This window comes from Hemicordylus capensis, chromosome 6 (genome assembly GCF_027244095.1).
Source record: "Hemicordylus capensis ecotype Gifberg chromosome 6, rHemCap1.1.pri, whole genome shotgun sequence".
NCBI lineage: Eukaryota > Metazoa > Chordata > Lepidosauria > Squamata > Cordylidae > Hemicordylus > Hemicordylus capensis.
The window spans coordinates 160,845,525-160,868,595 of record NC_069662.1 but is presented as its reverse complement, the minus strand read 5'-3'; the positions used below and the strand labels follow the sequence as shown (position 1 = coordinate 160,868,595).

Below are 23,071 nucleotides of genomic sequence, written 5' to 3'. Positions count from 1 at the left end.
CCCATGTTGAGGGGTGTGAGGAGGGACATTAAAATCCTCACACAGCAAAGTATGCTCTGCTGGTAAAGAGGTTTAGCCCAAGCGATTATCTGGAGACAATAGGTTGAGTTCAAAAACCAAAGATTTTTTAAAGAAACAACCTCACATACTAAGAGAGAGAGAGAGAGAGAGAGAGAGAGAGAGAGAGAGAGAGAGAGAGAGAGAGAGAGACAGGGAGAGGCCGGTTCACCTCACAGCTTGCCCTCACAGCCCAATCCTGCCCAGCCCAGCGGCCAGCCTGTGGGCAAAGCGTCACCACATTATTCTCTCAGCTGTGATTGGACACCATCTGCAAGGGGCGTTCCCTCTCTCTGGCTTCGCTGGACAGCCCTCTGGCATTCCAGACAGCTTAACCCCTTCCTCTCCATGCTGCCAACGATGCTGTCTCTGCAAATGAACTTCCCCAAACAGACCCATGGGCAGAGAAATCCACTGCTATGCCACACACATCCCCACTGGTGTGTATGTGTGTTCTGCTCAGAGCCCATGGTAGCCTTCATTTCCAGTCTCCACCATGGGGCACTGTGGGGCAGGGGATGGGATGGGTTGCCATGCCTTATATGGCATTGCTTTAAAGTGGCTAGCACCCCAATACCCCTTTTAGATCCATTCTGAGCCACCTTAAGGGCTGCCCTAGGATTCCTGAAGTGCTGCCACCCTGATGCAGACATCTTTGAAGTGCCCGGTGGAGTCAACAACACCTTGCAATGCCATGGTGTAGCAGTGTTTGTGTCTGAAGTACTCCTCACTCCGCCCTGGGCCCCCCAAGATTTCCATGTGAGTACCGTCAATGCAGCCCAACACCACGGGGATTCCCAGGGTCTCAAAGCCAGCCATCACCTCCCTAATGTCAGCCACGTGGATCACGTCATCAGTGAATAGCTCCATGATCAGGTTCACCACCTCCCTCAAGCTCTCAAAAATGGTGAACCTGCCCACTGCAAACAGATTGCTTAGAGTCAGGTATGTGGAGTTGGAGTCCAGCCTGTAGATAGCAATGACCACCCTCCTCCACACAGAGATTGCCCTCCTCATGACCATGACCTGCTGGACGAGATAGGGTTCCATCTCCCTCATCAGGTAGTTGAAGGTTGCCCTGGAGATCCTGAAGCTTGCACGGAAGTGTTCTCCCACTCGTCCACATTCTCCAAGAACCTCCAGATACTGTTGTGCGTTAGCAGCTCCCACCACCTCCTTCCCTCCGATCACTCCTCGTCCAAGGCATGCACAGTGTCGGTGAGGGCACACAGCTGTCTCCACCTGACCTCCACAGCTGCCCTGGACTGCACAAACAAATGCTCACAACTGGTCGAGAAGGCCAGGAACCTGGGAGCAAACATCATTGAAATGATGTGTCCCCAAAACAGCAGCAGCCAAAGATGCTCCACTGTCCGCCCACATGAAAAAATTCTTGCTGGACACTCAAGGAGAACAATATGGGTGTATTGTGTTTGGGTGGGGTTATAAGAGCCAGGATGTGGGACACCTCTCTCATCCCCGTGTCTCCAAGCACCTTCCCACTCCCCAATTGTGCCACTCTTCCACTTCCCCCTTTACTTAGCCGCAGTTAAATGGTGGTCTGCTAAGGCCCACAAAAACCAAATACGACCACCATGCCGCCACCTACACCCCCACCTTTCCGCAAGAAACACTCAGCAAAGCAAACATGTACCCCACCTTCCCCCACCCCGACCCAAACACTACCCTGGGCATGCACTCACACCTGGGCAGGACATGCTACCCAGGACCCATCTATGTGGAGGGCTCCTCCGTCCATTATTACCATATGGGTATCCGGCAACTGCCCCCATCTCCCCCAAACCCAGTGGTTCACAACCCACAAAACCATGTCCGACCCCCATCCTGCTGTTTATGCAATGTATATTGCTGCAGCACACAGATGGTGGCCAGCAATAACCCAAAGCTTTATTTATTTTCATTTTTATTTGATTTATTTGATTTCTATACTGCCCTTCCAAAATATTTAACATTGAACAATAGTGCAATGAATGGAAACCAGTTTTAACAATAATTTCCTGAACATGGGTGTGCTCTATTATGATGATTCATATAGTTAATGCTATAGTGGGATTACATCAGCAGTGGGTGGGGGGCAGAAAGCAAACTTTTGTGGCTGGTTGGCTATCTGCTTGATGGTTTTATTTATTTTTATTTATTTATTTTTACATTTCTATACTGCCTTTTGTTAAAAACACAACCGCAAGGCAGTTTACAAAAATTAAAACATACAATAAAAAAGCAATAAAAAACATCAAGCTAAAAACATATAAAAACAGCCATAAAAACACACAGAAGCCGCAGTAAAATTATGTAAAAGCCTGGGTAAAAAGCCAAGTCTTTACAAGCTTTCTAAAAGCCGTGATGGAGTCCGAGGAACGAATGGCCACTGGGAGAGCATTCCAGAGTCTAGGAGCAGCAACAGAGAAGGCCCTGTCCCAAGTGCACGACAGCCTGGCCTCCCTCATTGTCGGCACCCGGAGCAGGGCCCCCTCAGATGTCCTCGTCAGGCGGGCAGCAACCCTTGGGAGCAGGCGGTCCCTCAAATACCCCGGGCCCAAACCGTTTAGGGCTTTAAAGGTCAAAACCAGCACCTTGAATTGGACCCAGAAACGAACCGGCAGCCAGTGCAGCTCTTTCAAAATGGGGGTGATATGTTCCCAACGGGCAGCTCCGGATAAAACCCTCGCTGCTGTGTTTTGCACTAGCTGCAGTTTCCGGATATTCTTCAAGTGCAGCCCCACGTAGAGCGCGTTACAGTAATCCAGCCACGACGTGACTAAGGCGTGGGTAACCATGGCCAGATCTGCCTTCTCGAGAAAGGGAGAAGCCGTGCAAAGGCACCCCTGGCCAGCCGAAGCCGTGCAAAGGCACCCCTGGCCACCGCCTCCACCTGAGCTTCCAAAAGCAGAGCCGGGTCCAGTAGTACCCCCAAGCTGCATACTTGCTCCTTCAAGGGGAGTGCAACCCCATCCAGAACCGGTAGAATCGTCTCATCCCGATTGGCTCTCCTACTGACCAACAGTACCTCCGTCTTATCCGGATTCAATTTCAGTTTGTTAGCCCACATCCAACCCATCACGGCCTCCAGCCCCCGATTCAGGACATCCACCACCTCCCTAGGATCAGATGACAAGGAGAGATAGAGCTGAGTGTCATCCGCATACTGCTGACAACTCAGTCCAAGTCCCCAGATGACCTCTCCCAGCGGCTTCATGTAAATGTTAAACAGCATGGGGGACAAGACCGATCACTGCGGGACCCCACAGGCCAACGGCCACGGGGCTGAGCAGTAGTCCCCCAGCACCACCTTCTGGACCCTCCCCCCAAGAAAGGACCGGAACCACTGCAACGCAGTGCCTCCGATTCCCATACTCGAGAGGCGGCCCAGAAGGATACCATGGTCGATGGTATCGAACGCCGTCGAGAGGTCCAGCAGAACCAACAGGGACGCACTCCCCCTGTCTAGTTCCCAGCGTAGGTCATCCACTAGAGCGACCAAGGCAGTCTCAGTCCCATACCCGGGGCGGAAACCAGATTGAAAAAGCCAGATTGGTTGCGGGAATATTCTTCAGGTGTTCCGAAATGCTGTTCCGTGGCCATGTCGCTGCTTTCTATTGTTCCCACCAACTCCCTCACTGTCTCCCCCTGGGCAGCAACGACATGCCACACAGTGGTCTCTTAGGCATCCACTCTACTGTTCATGGCTGCCTCAAATACCCGGCAGTCCTCCACTCGATGTTCTTCCTCCCTCATGTCAAGCTCTCGAAGCACCTCACAGGTATCCTTTACTTGGCTGCAGTGTCCTGTGAGGTCTCCTTGGCGAGCTGCAGGTGGTCTATCTATCTTCCTCCTGTTTCTCAGCTGGGTAATGCATACAGTCTTGTTTAGGGGCCTCTGCATTTCGTCTTGCTTCTTGAGGGGGTGTCGCATGGCAGGTGGGGCTCTTCTGGCTGTTCCTCGGGCGGGGTCAAGGGTTGTCCCAGGTCCTCCTTCCTCTGTGTTCTTGGTGTGTGGGGGGGGAGCAAAGCAAGACTCCTAGAACAAGCAATGCCACTACCCTGTGGGCAAGACCCACCAGCCTCCTCCACCTTGCCACACTCTCTCAGTATGCAAAGAAGGTCATCCAATCTTTGCTGCACATCCCTCCGCATTAATTTCCCACTATCTGCACCCCTCCCTCCATGAGTATCTTGGGTAAAAGAAACCCCTCAACACTTGCTTGAGACCATGCCCCATCCACCACAGCCCAACACCCCCACGCCTTTGCAATGGAAAAAAATTAGTGACACCACCATACACTCACTTGTGCCACTTGCGCATTTAACACTATCTAAAATATCTTGCTATTGCACTGGTGACAATTTATGAGTGAGTTCCAGGTTCCATTTGTCCCTAAGTATATCCAATCCAGAGTTCCTCTCTCCATGGACAAAGGCATAAAAATATTTATTTAGTTTTGGGAGAGAGGACATACATCTTAATGGCATGCACTAATGTAGCCTTTTAGGATCGACCATCAACAGTAAAGGACCCAGGAGTCAAGAAATACGCCACAGACTAGCACTTGGTAGGATTGCAATGAAGTCCTTGGAAAGGATATTTAGATGCTATGACGTGTCTACACCTACAAAGATTAGAATCATTCGGACAATGGTTTTCCCCATGACACTCTATGGATGTGAAAGTTGGACTTTGAAGAAACAAGATAGAAAAAGTATTGACGCTTTTGAACTTTGGTGCTGGAGAAGACTTTTGAGGATACCATGGACAGCCAGGAAAACAAACAAATGGATCATAGAACAGATCAATGCAGAATTTTCACTTGAGGCACAAATGACCAGGCTCAAACTGTCATACTTCAGACACATTATGCGAAGACCCAGCTCTCTTGAGAAGTCCATAATGCTGGGAAAAGTTGAAGGAAAGAGGAGAAGAGGACGGCCAGCAGCAAGGTGGATGGGCTCAATTACAACAGCTATGAATGCACCCCTGAGAGACAAGGCCAAGTTGAAGACAGATCATCTTGGAAAGAATCTATCTATGTGGTCGCTAAGAGTCGACACCAACTTGACGGCACTTAATCAATCAATCAATCAATCAGCCTATCTACTGTATCTATCTATCCAGAGTTTCTGGGGCTGCCAAAGCATCTGGTCCGAATTGTGCAAATATACTATTTTTCAGTTGCATATGCTGCCATGCACTTGATGGGGGTAAGAGGATTTATAATAATCATCTTTATTTATCAGCTGTGATAGCCGACTAATTGCTGTTTCTACCCAATGCTTCCATAAAATTGGCTGCTTGCCTATCAGTGTGTGCGGGTTTCCCCACAATGTCATATCCATGTGGACATAGGGGTCAAAATTCAGTTGTCTTGCCAATTCCTTCCAGGCATGCCGGGCTGCTTGTATTGTAGGAGATTGTTAATGGGGATGTTTTAAGATATCTGGAGCCCAGTGTTTCCCAACCTTCTAAGGGTTTCAGTTCTCCTAGCTCTGCTTGCACCCATTATGGCCTTCCCCCTTCTGCTCTGGCTAGCAGAATTATTTATTTAAGAAAACTAGAGAATTTATTTAAGAAAACTAGAGAAGCAGAAGTGTTGTCTCTTGAGTTCTTATTTTAATTGTCAGCACAATACCCTAAGCCACCTAAGGGCACAGCGGGGAAGTAACTTGCCTAGGAAGCAAGAGGCTGCTGGTTCGAATCCCCACTGGTATGTTTCCCAGACATCTATATCGGGCAGCAGTGATATATGAAGATGCTGAAAGGTATCATCTCATACTGCATGGGTGATGGCAATGGTAAACCCCTCCTGTATTCTACCAAAGAAAACCACATGGCTCTGTGGACACCGACTCGACGGCACAACTTTACCTTTAATTTACAATACCCTAGTGTGCTTGGACTTGCCTAGTAGTGTATTCTCCAATTAGAGGATTTCACACTCCTCAGCTTGCTAAAGAAGCTTAAGGCTGATTAGAATGCTGAATATGTGAAAAAATGTCTAATAAAGGCAATCTACAACAGCAGAATTTTGAAAAGTGGTTACCTGCTCCAAGATCCATAGGATTTAATAAGCAGCTCCTGGTATCAGCTCTTAGAGCTGCGAAAAACCCCGATCTTGTTTGAAGACCCACCTCCTTGTTTGAAGGAGATTAGACCACTTCCTAAGAAGCTTTCCCTAGATCCCTCAGTGATGGATATTTATAGGCCAATCTCCAGTCTCCCATGGTTGGGCAAGATGATTGCGAGAGTGGTGGCTGACCAGCTCCAGGCAGTTTTGGAGGAAACAAATTTCAAACTGGCTTTGGAGTGGGCTATGGGGTTGAGTCTGCCTTGGTTGGCAGACCTTTACCAGGGAATCGACAAAGGCAGTAGGACTTTGTTGGTTCTTTTGGATCTCTCGGCAGTGTTTGATACCCTCAACCATGGTATCCTTCTGGATCACCTGAGGGAATTGGAGAAAGGAGGCACTGCTTTGCAGTGGTTCCGCTCCTATCTCTCAGGCAGATTACAGATGGTGGGGCTTGGTGATGGTTCCTTTTCAAAATGGGAGCTATTATATGGAGTCCCTCAGGGCTCCATTCTTTCACCAATGCTTTATAACAACTACTGTACATGACCGGGAAGACCCAAGTGCAAATCCTCATTCAGCCATGATACTTGCTGGGTGACTCTGGGCCAGTCACTTCTCGCTCACCATAACCTACTTCACAGGGTTGTTGTGAGGAGAAACTTAACTATGTAGTACACCGCTCTGGGCTCCTTGGAGGAAGAGCGGGATATAAAATGTAAATCATCATCATCATGAAATGGCATTCACTCCCTAAATGCCTGCCTATGGGCAGTAATGGGCTGTATGAGGGATAACAAATTGAAGCTGAATCCAAGCAAGACAGAGGTGCTTATTGTGGGGGATCTGAATTTGAGGGATGAATTACTGTAGATCTTCCTGTGCTGGATGGCTTTACATTCCCCCAGAAGGAACAGGTACACAGCTTGGGTGTGCTCGTGGATCCAGGCCTCACTGTGGTATCTCAGGTGGATGCTATGGCCAGGAGCACTTTCTATCAACTTCGGTTGATTCGACAGCTGTGTCCATTCCTTGAAGAGAACAATCTCAAAACCGTGGTGCATCAGCTGGTAACCTCCAGGCTCGACTATTGCAATGCACTCTACATGAAGGGGGCTGCTTTTGTACATAGTTTGGAAACTTCAGTTAGTTCAAAATGTGGCAGCCAGACTGGTCTCTGGGGTAACCCAGAAAGACCATATTATGCCTGTTTTGAAACAGTTGCACTGGCTGCTGATGTTTCTGCGCAAAATACAAAGTGCTGGTTATTACCTTTAAAGTCCTGAACGGCTTGCGTCCGGACTACCTTAGAGAGCTCCTTCTTTTGTATGTTCCCCATTGCACGTCGAGGTCATCGGGAGAGGTCCATCTCCAGTTACCACTGTATGTCTGGTGGCGACTCAGAACCAGGCCTTTTCTGTAGCAGCTCCTGGCTTATGGAATGCACTTCTGGCAGATATCCACAGTTTAGGCTCGCTGTTGGCCTTTAAGAGAGCCCTAGAAACTTAGTAGCTTGGCCTGGCCTTCCAAGGTATTTAAATTGTTTTTAAAAGTATTTTAATTGGTTTTAAATGGTTTTGAATTGTTTTTAAATTGTTTTTATATTGTTTTGAGCACTGTGTCTTAAGTGGTGTGTGCTTTTATGTCTTTTAAAACTTGTACACCGCTCAGAGCCTTTGACTTGGGCGGTTTATAAATTTAATAAATAAATAAATAAATAAATATTTTAAAGTCAGTATAAGGCAGATTCTTATGGCGAATATAAATGCACGTTGAAGGGAAGTTAATAGAGGGGGAGGGGGAAGTGAACATGGTGGAAAAGGTTGCCTGAAAATTGAAAGTTCAAAAGCCGTAACTCCAGGGGTATGTTTTACAGTTATACAACCAATACTGTATTTTTCTTCAATGATCACAGGTTTCCTTTGTTTCTCTGTATCAAACGATCGGAACACCATCAGAAATCATGTGTGATAACAAGAGCTCTGTAAAATCTCTCAGAACTCTGAGGGCCCTGAGACCCCTTCGAGCACTATCCAGATTTAAAGGGATCAAGGTACCAACTATAGTTTTTCTGCATACTGTACCTATATTTATATTATTGTACCAGTGAACAGGCAAAAGAGCTGGATTTGATTTTTTTTAAAAAAATATTATAGCTGTCCTTTGGAGCCAGTTAGTATTAAAGCAGAGAATCAGTTAATTTTCCGGTTTCTTTCTGATAAGTCATCCATTAGGCTGCTTTCTTCCTTCAGTGTCCCAACTTTTTTCCTCCTTCACTTCTTTTCTTATGTCTAATATTTTGTTTATGTATTTTTATATTTCTATACCACCTCTCCCCCTCACTCACCATGATTCCTGTCTAGAGAACGTAAGAGTGAGAGCACTTACAGCAGAGGTTCTCAAATTTGAGTCTCCAGATGTTTTATAACTACAACTCCCCATCATTCCCAGAATGATGGGGGAGTTATAATCAAGCAACATCTGGAGGCCCATTTGAGAACTCCTGCCTTACAGAAAGCTACTGAAAATGCCACCCCAATGGGAATGATTCCTAGTCCTAATAATAATCTATAACTATGTCAGAGTCAGAAAAAAATCCCAAACCACAGCAGTTTTTTAGGATCAACTAAACTGTCATAAATGTGACTTTTAAAAGTCACCTTCCAGTTCTCTAGTCTAAATGTTAAGGTTAAAAAGGAGGTGAGGGATAGGAAAATAGACATGGTGAAAAAGCTCCAAAGTCTGCAATTTATAACAGTTTTAAGATGGAGTGAAGAAGGAGAATACAGCATTTAGCTGTCTAGGAGAAGACCAGAGCTGGCAACACAGGTGGGTCAAGTTGGGCACAGGTCCAATGGCCTGCCCATCTGAGACCTGGCCAGCGGTGCACCAAGGTAATTTTGGAGCCTGGTCCTAAAGGCCTTTGGAGACCTTGCCCCCCAACCCCAGCTGCAAGTTAAGCATCATCCCCCCCCCCCACACACACACCCATGACACATGCAGTTCTTTAGGGCACTAACAGCAACTGAACTCACAAGAATGTAAGAATATAAAATAGGTATATGTATGCAAATATGCATTAGCAGAAACGTTTCAACACACAACTTAACATATACCTATCCCCCATATTTCTTTCCCCACGCCCCCCTTTGTCTCTAAAGCAGAGGTCATGCTCATCTGCCTAGCACAGCTGGCAGTGCAGCATGGCAATCACACCACCCGTGACAAACTAAAGAGGATATGGGGGCCCCCAGGGGATGTGGAGGCCCTGGACCTTTGCCTGGAAGTCCAGGGGCAAGAGCTCCTCTGGACCTGGCTAATCCCTTTGTGAAGGCCGCAGTAGTACAATTTGGCCAACTAGCTTATACTGCTACTAATTTTGCCACTGGGCACCCACCAGATGGAAGCATCACTCAGCAGCCCATGTACCATTGCAAGGTGTCTGGGGAATGCTCCAATTGACTGGTAGAGAAGGCAAGGGAGGGAGGAGCTGCTGCTTAAGTCCTCCTGACTTGTATGGTAGCTTCTTCTTCCTCCTCTCTCTTCTCTGGCCAATGGAACTTGCACCACTACTATCTCTTTGTGGACAGGGTGGGTATCTGGAAGCCACAGTGATGACATGACTCAGTTGTAGGAGTTCTGCTGCTACCATCATCCTCTCCTCTCGATCAGCAAAGAGACAACTATGACAGAGAGATTCTCTTGGATGAGAAAGTTATGCCACCACCTCCTGAAGGTGGGTTTCCCTCTGCTGATTTCCAGCATGCAGCCCATGAAAACCACCCCTGGAGCAGAGCCAGAGAGGAATTCTCTCTGACTCAGCAGCAAGGCTAAATTAGAGGGCTGTATGTTGGAAATCAGCAGAAGGAAGAAGGGCAGGCCCTTATAGACGACCCGCAGCAGGGGCATAGCAAGGTTGGAGTGGGCCCAGAGACAAGATTTTAAAACGGCCCCCCCTCACTGAAGCTCAGCTCATGAAGTAAAGAAATCTTAAATGAGGCTGAATAGTGGTAACAAAAAGCATAGTAAAGTTATAGATAGATAGATAGATAGATAGATAGATAGATAGATAGATAGATAGATAGATAGATAGATAGAACCCTATGTGCCACAATAGAATATCATCCTAAATTATTTTTTAAAGGTTTTGTAAATTGTGGACGATGCAAGTCATTTAATGGTACCAGAGAAAGACATGCTGTTCTGGTAGCTCCAGGTCTTAATACTCACATCAGTTTTGGAGGATGAATACAACTGAAGGAAGCCTGGGCAGGTGAGCGGCTGGGGGAGTCAGTCATGTGACTTGCCTCTGGGCCCCCCCCCCAGGTAGTGGGCCCCCAGACAACTGTCTCCCCTTGCCCTATTATATTTATTATTTATTTTTATTAAAACTTTTATACCGCCCTTCCAAAAGGCTCAGGGTGGTTTACACTAAAACTATTATAGTTACGCCCCTGACCCACAGGTTCCTGATTTCCACCATGCAGCCCTCCAGAGCCAAGTACTCTGCTAGCCCCTTTAATTGGGCTAGCTACATAGGTTGCTGCTAACCCTGTTCGAGGAAAGATTGAAGCTGGTGCACAAATTAGTGGTGAAAGGTGCTTTGTGCCACAGTGGTCACTTGGTCCTTCGATGACAGAGTCAGATCTAAAAGCCGCAAGAAGCTGAAAGCCTGATTCTTTAAAGGGAGTGTAACCCCACCTAGATAATGTCACCTTCTAAGAAAGAACTGTCCACAAACATAGCCTTCATTTTGCCTGGATCGAGCTGACATTTACTGGCCCTTTAGCCAATTCATTATAGACTCTGTGCTGGTTCAGCCCCTTCCCTGCCACACTTGCTTGATGAAAAAAATGCACCCAGTCCTCATTCCCAGAAGACCCTCACTTACCATTTTCATGCAGATGTTAGAAGGCATAACTGCTAGGACTGAGCATGTTTGAAAAAGTCAGATCCAGTCTGAATCTGACCCAATCCGATTTGGAAAATGTTGGAATCAGATTCCTTGCCCCCTGGATATGTCTTATCAGATTGGAGTCGGATTTCCAGTCAGAAATCCAACTAAAATCAGATTTTTCTCCACATAGGTCAATAGGAAAACTGGAAAGAAAGAAAAATTAACTAAAGGCCAACTGTTTCACTAAATAGAAAGAGATTAACTAAAGATCAGGTTTTTTTCCTTCCCCATTGCAGGAACAGGTAGCACTCAGTGAAAGTGCTTTGAATGTTTGTTTTTGTGGTTAGAAAGAATTTCTCACTTTCCCTTCTAGCCATTAAGGGATTAAAATGTGTGAAGTACTCTTCTGTTTAAATTCCAGAAGTTTTTGTAAAATTCTGGCTTGAAACAAGCCAGATTAAAAATAAATAAATACACCCCACCCCCCAAACCATAGGATTGACCAATTCACTTCAAATTCACCACAAGGGAATCTGGTCTTCTTCTTTACATTTCTGATAAGTTTAAAAGCTCTTGACCCAACTGTTTATTTTTATTGGATTTTTTCCAATCCCCCCCCCCATTGACCTCTATGGGGAAAAACCAATTTTTAAAAGTTTTTAAAATGGTGGTTTCTGCCATTTTGTACCTCCGGTGTGACTCCTAACATGAATTCTGACATCATATTGGGTATTTCTGAACTGATACCAGAAAGTCAATGGGATCAGAAATGTTGGATTTTTAAAAAAACAATTTTGAATTAATTCTGACATTTTTTATCCAACTTTACACAGGTCTAATAACTGCCATGGGGCAGAGCAACAGTGTCCAAACACCATTTTTCTAGATAGGGTTCCCCGAGTTAGGAGCACACTGGAACATAGTGCCTCCAATCCAACAGCCTCTCAGTGGGATACCATAATCAATGTATCAAAAGCTGCCTAGAACACCTTTTTACTCATGGATCATATTAATGGGCCTTTTGTTCAACTACTATTCCCCTGAATTATCATATTTTAAAATGTGGCACAGTATTTTAATGTTATAGAAACCTATATGTTTAAACAGCAGTCAGGACAAAATCACAGAGGGGAGAAAGAAGCATAATAGGACAAAACAATCCTCTCCTACTACAAATGAGATTGACAACGGGCTTGCTGATACTCCATGATTTTTATGCCAGACAAAGTCTGATTGTTCTGGTTTTATAAATGGCAAATTGAGACTGACTTTCCCAAAGCCACAATGAGCTGCAGTTTGAATGTAGGTTTTCGTAGCAAAGCCCAGCATCATATTATTCACCAGATTGCTCAGATGCTCATTTGTGAAAAAAGGGCCACCCCCAAACATGTAATTGCCCTATGTTTTTCAAATTGCTTGCCTGTATGCAGAATTGATGGTCTTGTTTGTCTTTTATTTATTTAAGGTTGTTGTGAATGCCCTCATAGGTGCCATCCCTTCCATTGGAAACGTACTGCTTGTCTGCGTTGTTCTCTGGCTCCCATTTAATGTCCTAGGAGTGGGTCTGTTTAGAGGAAAATTTGGGAATGTCGCCACAAATGCTACTGCTGAACATATCTGTGAATTGCCTAATTCCACTTGGGAACCTAGCAGTATCAACTTTGATCATGTTGGGAAGGGGTATCTGGCTCTCCTCCAGGTGGTATGTTCAACGGCACTCCGATTTTGGAGGGGTGGGTGGGAAGACGACAACTTTGGAAAGTTGCCTTCTTCTGGTGCAGGCATAATTATTAGTACTAGAAACACAGAATTTTAGAGTTGGAAGGGACCTTTCATAGGACTTGGTTTCCAGACTACTCACCATTTTTTTTATTTATTGTTAAATTTATAACCCGCCTTTCATTAAGAAAATCCCAAGGCGGCTCACAATAAAATTTAAAAACAAGATTATAAAAAAGACACATTAAAATATTGAGCTTATATATATATATATATATATATATATATATATATATATATATATATAAACAAATCTGATTTTTAAAAAATTAAAACATCTTGTTGCCCTCCCTGAATCCTGTTTAAAAATAAGGTATTTTTTGAAATGTGGGGTCCAGAATTGAACACAGGATGGAATGTGTTGAGGCCAAGTCAGGTCTGACCAGCTTAGAATAGTGTGGAAAAACTGTGTCTTGTGATCTGCACACTATGCTTCAGTCAATGCAGTCTAAAACTGCATTAGTTTTATTGGTAGTAGCATTACACTGCTGGCTCATGTTATGTTAATATTTTAGTCTGCTTCTCCACCCAATAAGGGCCTGCAAAGTGGTTATAATTAAAAATGTCCTAAAACAACCATAAAATTGCCTGTGATAACTAGATAATTTGTAAATACCTGTCAAAATGAAAAGGCCTTTGCAGCTCTCCAGAAGACCTGCAGCATAGGGGTCATGTGAGCCTCAAGAGCTCCACAAACCAGACGCTGCTACTAAGAAGAACCTGTCCTATGTTACTGCCATAGTAACATGGTACTTCTAAAGGCCCATCTTAATAAAGGGGCAGATCTGCTTTCTCCAGGAAACAGCAGAGCTGGCACAGCAGCTGAAAGGCAGTCTTGGCCACAGCCACCACCTGGAGCAAAGGGAGGGGGGAATTAACAACTGCAGCAGTAAAACACAATGAATTGAATTAAGCAGCCTTAGTAAATGTTGCATTGAATTAAGCAGCCTCAGTGAATAAAGTCTGAACCTGGTGCCAGGAGTAGGTGCCCGGTGTACAGAGTAGGCGCCAGGTGTACAGAACTAGGGAAAGCATTGCAAAAGTGGGGTGCTACCACAGAAAGGTTCTTTTTCCCTGGTCCCACCTCACCTGTCTGACCTCAGCAAGTGGCAGCATAAGCAGGTTTATACAGGAGCATGCTGACCTTGAGGCATCCAAATCCTAAACCATATAGGATTTTATAGATTAGGATCATCGGCTTCAATTGGAAATACATGGGAAGCCACTGAAGCTGTTTCAATACTGGTTAGACGTGAGCCATATATAATCTGCCAGTCAGTAACCTGTCTGCTGCATTTTGAACCAGCTGTAGTTTCCAAGAGGTCTTCAAGGGTAACCCTACATCCAACACATTGCAATAGTCAAGTCTTGGATGTTACTAGGGTATGTGGCCACATGACCTCTGTCCAGGAGGTGTTGTACCCGTGTAACCTAGTGAAGTAGCACTACAAGCCACTGGTGCAGCTTGGCCTCGCTGCCTTTGGCAAGCTGTGCTAGACTTTCTTTTCCTACTACAACTGGGGCAAGCTGACATGATGGAATGTGTAGAGGCCAGGTTGCAGAAGCTTCTGCTGCCCTTTGGTGGTCCATCTCTCTTGATATGAAAAGCTCACATACATACTCTCCACCATATCCCTGGCTTTATAGCTGAACAAGTGAATTTTAGCCCGTTGAAAAACGGGCGCTAGTAATGGCTTCGGCCCCCGCCGAAGGGCGTCCTTTCCGCTCAAAGCGCCAGTTTGAGAAGAGCCTTTGCAGAGAGAGGAGCTCTGCTAGCGAGCTCCTCTCTCCTGTAGAAATGGTGGGATCGGGCAGCTGGGAGGGTGGTTCGGCGGCGGCGTCCGCGGCGGCATTTTTTAGGGCCAATTTGGCCCTTAGTAATATGGGGGGGGACAGGAATGGTGGGATTGGGCTAGGGCCCCAAGGTTTCCCCCCCGCCCGGCTTTACCGGCGGCGCCAGGCCTCAGCGGTGGCTCCGCCACCACCTCGGCCAGCTTCCCCGCCGCCTCTTCCCCCGGCGCCTCTCTCCTTTGTTTGCAGCGGCCGCTTCTGGGCCGCCGTTTCCCACGCCGCTTTTTTTTCTTTTCGCGGCGGCCGCTTCTGGCCCTGCCGCCGCCTCACCCGCACTCCTGCCGCCAGTTGCCCCGCCACTGCCACCGCCACCTCTGGCCGTGGCCACGGCTCCGCCGCCGCCCCCTCACCCGCACTCTCCTCCCGGCGTGGGCGGCGGCCACTTCTCCTTCTCCCGGCCCCAACATGGCCTCCGGGTGCTGGCGTTCGCGGCTGCCTTGCTCTGTTCTGGGCATGCGTTGCATGCATGCCCAGAACAGGCCAGGCACGAACGCACGCTTGGTGTCCGTCCACGGACGGACACCAAGCGTTTTATTAGAGAGGATGGGTCAGACATGAGGATGAACTAATGTGGCTGCCCCTGTTGTTTCCAGTTTGGCCCTTAGCAGAATCCTGGCTAGCTGCAGAAGGCTCTCTCACTTAAGAAAAGAAGGTAGCTGTGGTGTGAGAAATAGGTGGGGATATATATTCTCATCTCCATCTTGGCTTTTGTTTATGGCTCTGCCAGACAAATTAGGAAAAATCACTTGCACTGCATGGTTAATAACTTGGTTTTTCTTATATATTTCTCCAGGCAACATTTAAAGGTTGGATACCTATTATGGATGCTGCTGTAGATGCACCTGACAGGGTAAGTTGCGAAAATGAAATTCTTATGTTTCTTGAGGCTCATGAATCTGCTCACCAGTCTCACTGTGACAAGGGTGATGAGAAGAACCTCAGCCTTCCTCTTTGGTTTGAGCTGGCAAGGGGACAGGGACCATCCCTGCAGCTGCATTGTGTTTCAGAGAGTGCAGCACAACTTTGGAGAAAATGGCTCCTTCCCTCTCCAGCTCCAGTAGAGGGAGGCTGGGACTTGCCACTTGGCCTGCCCAACACAATAACAAGCAAGCTCCACTTCCAAGGGTGGGGAGACCATCCCTGCCATTGCCCTGGACTTCCAAGGCCCTCTGAGTTCCTCTAAAGCCAAACACAACTGTAGTGATTCTTCTTGTGGCCCCCCACCCCCGTTTCCACCTCCACTGTACTTTTTATCATCTACCTGAAACCACTGGGAGAGAACATCAGGAGATTTGGTGCAGGGTGCTATCAGTACACTGATGACACCCAGATCTATTTCTCTAGGTCAATCTAATTGGGAAATGGCATTGCCTCCTTAAATACCTGCTTGGAACTGGGCTGGTGTTGTGAACTGATAGCCTGGCTAACCCTACAGGATTTACAACCCCATGAAAGTAAACAGAAAGCAGCAACGAAACTGGATAAAGGAAAATAAAAGGCTCACAAAGAAAGCAGTAAATGAATAAAGTCCCCTGAACTGAAACTAGGTACCCCCCCCATAACTGAGTAATAAGTGGAAGGAAAAGACAAAACAAGGAATGAAACAAGCGAAGGACACAGAACAAGGAATTAAGGGAACAAGGCAGGGAAGTACAGACAAGACAAACTGGAACACGGTAAAGATATAATATGCAAGAGCACACTATAAGCTGCCAGCGAAGTTGCAAACAGCAACTCAGCCATGGGAGACTGTTGAATATATATGGTTCCACAGAACCAATGACCAATCAGGCTTCCCTGAGTCAGCAGTTTGGCTTTCTTTCTTGTTAGCTCCTGCACCTGCATGAGTCCCACTGAGCTTGTCTCTTGATACGTCATCTCAATACAGGGGAAATCCCAGGCTCTTCCTCATCAGAAACCAAGTCTGGCAGCTGTTAAGAATCTTCAGCTCCAGAGTCTGGTTTCTCTGCCAGTTCTTGTTGCTGTGGCTCACTAGCAGGCGAGTCCTCCTGCTCTGATTCTTCTGATTCTGAAGTCTGAGCCATGACAGCTGGATGAGATATAACAAACTTAAAATGAATCCAAGTACAATGGAGGTACTTCTTTGGGGGGGGGGGGCGTTGGAACTGAAGATATGGTTTAGATTTTTCGGTCCTGGATGGGGTTACACTCCAGCAGAAGGTTCAGGTACATACATAGTTTGGAAGTACTCCTGGATCTGAATCTCTCCCTGGTGTTTCAGGTTGAGGTAGTTGACAGGAGTGCTTTTTATCAGCTTTGATTGATACACCAGCTGTGTCCATTCCTTGAGATAAATGACCTTAAACCGGTGGTATATATGCTGGTAATCTCCAGGCTTGATTACTGCAATGTGATCTTGTGATGAAACACACATCTCAATTTTAACTCAAGTATGTCTGGTACTTCCATTCCACCCTGAATACTCTGAATGTGGGGCATTCCTCCCTTTTGTTACTAAATGAGGATAATCAGGGGTGTAACTATAATAGGGCAAGGGGAGACAGTTGTCTGGGGGCCCACTGCCTTGGGGGGGGGGCCCAGAGGCAAGTCACATGACTGACTCCCCCAGCCGCTCACCCGCCCAGGCTTCCTTCAGTTGTATTCATCCTCCAAATCTGATGTGAGTGTTAAGACCTGGAGCTAGCAGAACAGCATGTCTTTCTCTAGTACCATTAAATGACTTGCATCGTCCAAATTTACAAAAACTTAAAAAAAATAATTTAGGATGATATTCTATTGTGGCACATAGGGTTCTATCTATCTATCTATCACTTTACTATGCTTTTTGTTACCACTATTCAGCCTCATTTAAGATTTCTTTACTTCATGAGCTGAGCTTCGGGGGGGGGGGGCATTTTAAAATCTTTTCTCTGGGCCCACTACAACCTTGCTATGACCCTGAGGGCACTCCTTGCCTTTTGTCATTGAAGGGATGGAACCATTAAGCTATAGTCTTAAAACTTTTTTCACAATAGTTGGCCTGCTCAAACCAGACCTATCTTTAGACATGTAAGTTCAGAGACATTAAGGAGGAGCAACCTCCAGTTTGGAGGGATAAGCTCAACCCTGGACTATGACCAGCGTTACATCAGATATACACTGGCTCTTTTCACTGGATCCCAGAGCTCACTATCTCTGGAAGTGAAAGAAAGCCTTCCCCCTCTTTAATCACTGTGAAATAGGGGCCCAGACATCCACCATTTTGTCATCAGTACAGTCATGAGTGTACCAGGCAAAATATCACCAGCTGCTACTAGTCTCCCAAGGGAGACACTGTGGAGATTAATGCTCTCTTAACCAAGGACCTGCCTACTACTAGACTAAAGTAAAACTCAGAGCTAGCTACCAAATTCTTCTCTCCAGACCTTTTTATTGCACAGATTAAAAGAAAATTTAAAACTACAAATAAAGAACAGATGTTTCAATGTACAGACATCAACTTCTAGTGCTAGTTAGTTCATGTTTTTGTATTTTCTTTTGAATTCATGTGTGCCTTTCTTCCAATTTCCCCCTTTCCCCCATTTCTTATTCTATGTGCATTTCTTATTTCTTAATACATTTCATATACTTAGAAGTTGCAAAGTCTGGTTTAAATGGTTCTGGAGGGTTACTTGCAAAACTCTTCCCCATGTGTTTCATAAGGTCATACACTAAGTTGGTTTTTAGATTAATATACTGTTTGTTTAGAGCTGGGGTGTGTGGATTCCGACTTTACAGTGTCTGTAAGTCCCAAGCCAGAGAGTTCTAAGTTGTTGGAGGTTGTTGATCAGAGGCTTTAGGTCAGTCTTCAACTGGTAGGCCCTCAGAGGAGTGGCTTGCTCCTAAACTGGGATCAGAACAATCTCTCTGTTCAGGGTAGATCCCAGGAAAGCATGGAGTAACACCAGGTCCATCACAATTGATTGGCAATGGGTTGGATCAAAATTGAATTGTTTTGAAAGAATCTTGCTAAAAGCTAACCGAGAATCAGAACCAGGTTGCACAGAAAAGTGGAAATGAATAAACAAACACAGAGATGAAAGTGATTTATTTGGTGTCTGAGCCTGGTCAGTGGCTTTAGATCAGGCTACAACTGGTGGCAGCTTACTTCAAAGGAGTGGTGTGCTCCTAAATTGGAATCAGAGGAACCCCTCTACTGATGGTAGATCCCAGCAAAGCATAGAATAATCCATGGTCCATCACAGCTCTATATTGGGCTGCCTTTGTACATAGTCTGGAAATTGCAATTGGTGGAGAATGTGACAGCCAGGTTGGTCTCCAGACCATAATATTCCTATTCTGGAATAATCTTACAGCCTACCAATATGTTTCCAAGCCAAATACAAAGTGCTGCTTATTATACTGGCATTGTTGGGCCAGTATAGTTAAGCTGGAAAGTGTTTTCAACATTCCACCATTATAAGCTAAGAATGTTGTATTGCTTGTAAAATCAAAATCATTTGTCTGATCTACCTGCTCACCAGCACACATTCACTAGGGAGAGACACCTCCTCTGCAAATTTGGTGAGGATCCATTGGAAAATGGCTTAGATAGAGCATTTTAAAGTTTTTGTCTTTTGAACGGGTTTAAAGGGTTGGCTACATTTTTTCAGACTGAGGAAGTGCCATTTACATTATTTTGTAGCCCATTTGCTTAGTTCCAGTCTTTAGACTGCATACCAGAAAAGTCCATTTTGTACACCCCCCAGGGACCCAACTGATCGTTATTTAAAAATTAATCCTCAAAATTGGATTAAGAGGCAGAAAAATTCATTCATAGTACTAACAGAGTCTGTGCAGTAGCAAGTTTGAAGTTACGGTGCTCACAGCACTGCCCACAATAAACATGTCATCTGACTCACAGCTCTGCCGCTGCAGCTGCCCCAACCCTGCTGCCCACTGGCTCGCCCCTGCCCTGCCACTGCTCCTGTCCACAGCTCCTGCCCGCCACTTCATTCTGACATGCACCCTTCACCCATTTCAGCATGCAAGTCGCCCTGGCAAACCGGCATTCCCTGCCAGCTGCCCTAGCCTCTGCCTCCAGGACTCAGATGGTCTCCGTGCATTTGCAGACTCCGCACATGGACGGAGGCCATCTGAGTCCTGGAGGCAGAGGCTGGGGCAGCTGGCAGGGATCATGCCCACTTGCCACTCTGTTCCAGCAAATGTCCCTCTCGGACAAATTCCAGGTAGTGTCGCTTGGAGACTGTTATTCTGCAAAGCAAGAGCTAACTTGTGGAGTTCCACAAGGCTCCATACTGTCTCCAATGCTTTTTAACATCTACATGAAACTGCTGGGAGAGATCATCAGGAGGTTTGGTCTGGGATATTATCAATATGCTGATGATGACACCCAGATCTATTTCTCCATACTAACTTCATCAGGAAATGGCATGATTCCCCTAAATATGTTTATTGAAATTTCTTATATACTGCCTCCTCCAAAGATTCTAGGAAGTGAACAACAGAAATGCCAACAACAATCAATTAATCATCATCATCATGATGCACCTACCCTTTGCCTTCACCTCAAAAACCCGAATGCCGTTTAACAGAAAAGCAACAAGAACTAAAGCAAAAAATAACTGAGCACATGAACCAAACAACCACCAGGGTTCGACTTCCAGCGCTAAAAACAGTTCCCAAAAAACAACTTGCTCAGGCATTAAAAGATATAAACGCTGCACTTGCAGAAATATCAACCAATAACTTACAAGAAACAAACCAACTAATGTACAGTGCAGCAACAATAACAACACAAGAACTCGGATATAAGATCAGTGGACCTGTAAAAAAAGAAAGTAGTACATCACCTATATGGAAGATTAGATTAGAAAATAAAATCTCCAGGCTTAGATCAGGTACTAGTAAATTGAAAGATATGAAAGACAAGAAGCTGAAGAATGAAAACACCAAACAGTATCTGATCCAAAAATACCACCTAGATTTAAGGAAAATTAGAGAAGTCGCACTTTTTCAAAGGACGAGCGCCAGAGGGGGAAGAGCAGCGGGGGGGAGTACTACTTAAAGTCACAGTGTTCCCCCCCCCTGCGCGGCGCGCGCTCATCTCTGATGCTGCCACACGCGTGCCGCATACGTCACTGCGGCGCGCGTGCGTCAGCGTCAGAGACTAGCGCACGCGCCGCACAGGACGCATGCGCGCCACGAGCGCTCGTCTCTTTTCAGCCTAATACAAACGACGACGGGGGCAGGCACAGCAGGGGGAACTCTGCCGCCCCAAGAAGATTTTTCAGCGGACAAACGCCGGAGGGGGAAGAGCGGCGGGGTGTGTGTGTAAGTACTACCATCCCCCCGCTTAAAGTCACAGTCCCCCCCTGCCAGACCGGGGGTGACTCCGGAACATGCACACCCCTACAATACACCAGATATAACTGTAGTCGAGAAGAAAGAAAAACAAGTCAAAATACTCGACATAGCAATACCAGGGGATAGCAGAATAGAAGAAAAAGAAATAGAAACAATCACAAAATACAAAGATCTACAAATTGAAATTGAAAGGCTGTGGCAGAAAATGACCAAAATAATCCCAGTGGTAATTGGTGCCCTAGGTGCAATTCCGAAACAACTTGAAGAGCACCTCAACACTCATAGGGGCCACAGAAATCACCATCAGCCAATTACAAAAAGCAACTTTACTGGGAACAGCCTATATTTTGCGACGATATCTATAATAACCAACAGTGTTGATGATAAAATTCAGCCATCCCAGGTCCCTGGTAAGGACTCGATGTCTGGATAAAACAAACCAGTCAATAACACCTGTCTGACTGTGTAAACAAGAAATAATAATAATAATAAAGGGCAGACGCCTGGAGAAACAGGTGGGTCTTAAGAAGGGCCTTAAAAGAAGCCAGGGAGGGGGCTGAATGAATCTGGGGGGGAAGAGTGTTCCAAAGAATGTCTGCCTGGAGGCGATAATGGGCTGGATGAGGGATAACAAGCTGGAGTTGAATCCAAATAAGACAGAGATACTATCTATAGGGTGATGGTTTAGATCTACCTGTTCTGGATGGGGTTATACTCCCCCTAAAAAGCATGTCCCTAGTCTGGGAATGTTCCTGGACCCTAAACTCTCCCTGGTTTCTCAGGTTCGGGCAGAGGCCAAGAGTGCTTTTTATCAGCTGCGGCTAATATGCCAGATATGTCTATTTCTGGAGACAAATGACTTTAAAATGGTGATGCATATGCTGGTAACTTCTAGGTTTGACTACTGTAATGCACTCTACGTGGGGCTGGCTTTGTGCATAGTTCGGAAACTACAATTGGTACAGAATGCGGCAGCCAGATTGTTCTCTGGGACAACATGAAGGGACCATATAACGCCGATTTTGAAAGATCTACACTGGCTGCTGATATGTTTCCGAATGAATTGCAAAGTGCTGATTATTACCTATAAAGCCCTTAAAGGCTTGGGTCCAGGGTACTTAAGAGAGCGCCTTCTTTGTCATGAACCCTTTTGCCTATTAAGATAATCTGAAGAGGTCCAGTTATGGTTGCTGCCGACTTGTTTGGTGGCGACTCGAGACTGGGCCTTCTCTGTGGCTGCCCTGGGGCTTTGGAATGTGCTCCCTGCTGAAATAAGAGCATCTCCTTCTCTGTTTGCTTTTAGGATGACCCTGAAGACGTACCTGTTTTCCCAGGCTTTTAATTGAAAACTAAATTTCAATGTGTTTTTATTTATTGAGATTTTATCTGTTTTATGAATTTTAACTGTTTTATATTTTTTATGTTTTAATTTGTACACCGCCTGAAGATTTCTATATCAGGCAGTATAGAAATACATTTAATACTTTGTATTAAATAATACAATTAAATTAATACCATTTAATTTGTATTAAATTAATACTTTGTACAGTTTGGTATCTGATGATGGCTTTAGAAATGAGGCTCCATGTACCCACACTTTGCCTTGCTGAGAGTTACATCAGGGAGAAATTCATCAGGGGCATCTCTAGAAAGGGATTGGGGAAACTGCACCTGTTAAATGTCTGCCTGAATGCATCCCTCCCCAGCCCAATGTCCAACTGAGAGACAAAGGCAAAGTGTGGGTGCATGGGGGTCTCATTTCTCACTGCCTACTGAGATCATCAGAAGAGGTCTGGTTTCAGTTGCCACTGGCTCATTTGGTGGGTGCCTCAGAGCCTGGCCTTCTCTATAGCCACCCTGGGACTTGGAAATGCATTCCCTATAAGGAGAAGAGTTTCTCCATTTTGGCCACCTTCAAGAAAGTTCTCAAGACATACCAGTTTTATTTTAAAGATTATATTGTTTTAATTGTTTTTAATTGTTGGTTTAAACAGTTTTAATGGTTTTAATTTTTGGCTTTTTTGAAGTTTTATGTAAACTAAATTATGTTTTATATTGGATTTATTGTAACCCGTTCTGAG

At 45.6% G+C, this 23,071-nt stretch overlaps 1 protein-coding gene across 17 annotated transcripts in view; it reads left to right on the top strand.

Annotated features, from left to right (window-relative positions):
* LOC128332064 (sodium channel protein type 5 subunit alpha-like) overlaps positions 1-23,071 on the top strand; it is a 205,676-nt gene that overhangs the window by 158,012 nt on the left and 24,593 nt on the right. For 14 of the 17 annotated variants that reach the window (XM_053266305.1, XM_053266304.1, XM_053266314.1 and 11 more), the window contains 3 exons: positions 8,052-8,189; positions 12,499-12,735; positions 15,457-15,513. In XM_053266305.1, the coding sequence (XP_053122280.1) occupies positions 8,052-8,189; positions 12,499-12,735; positions 15,457-15,513 (432 nt within the window). Of the gene's footprint in view, positions 1-8,051; positions 8,190-10,280; positions 10,410-12,498; positions 12,736-15,456; positions 15,514-23,071 lie in introns of those variants that run through there. The other 3 variants (XR_008310543.1, XR_008310542.1, XM_053266315.1) reach the window with 3 other exon arrangements.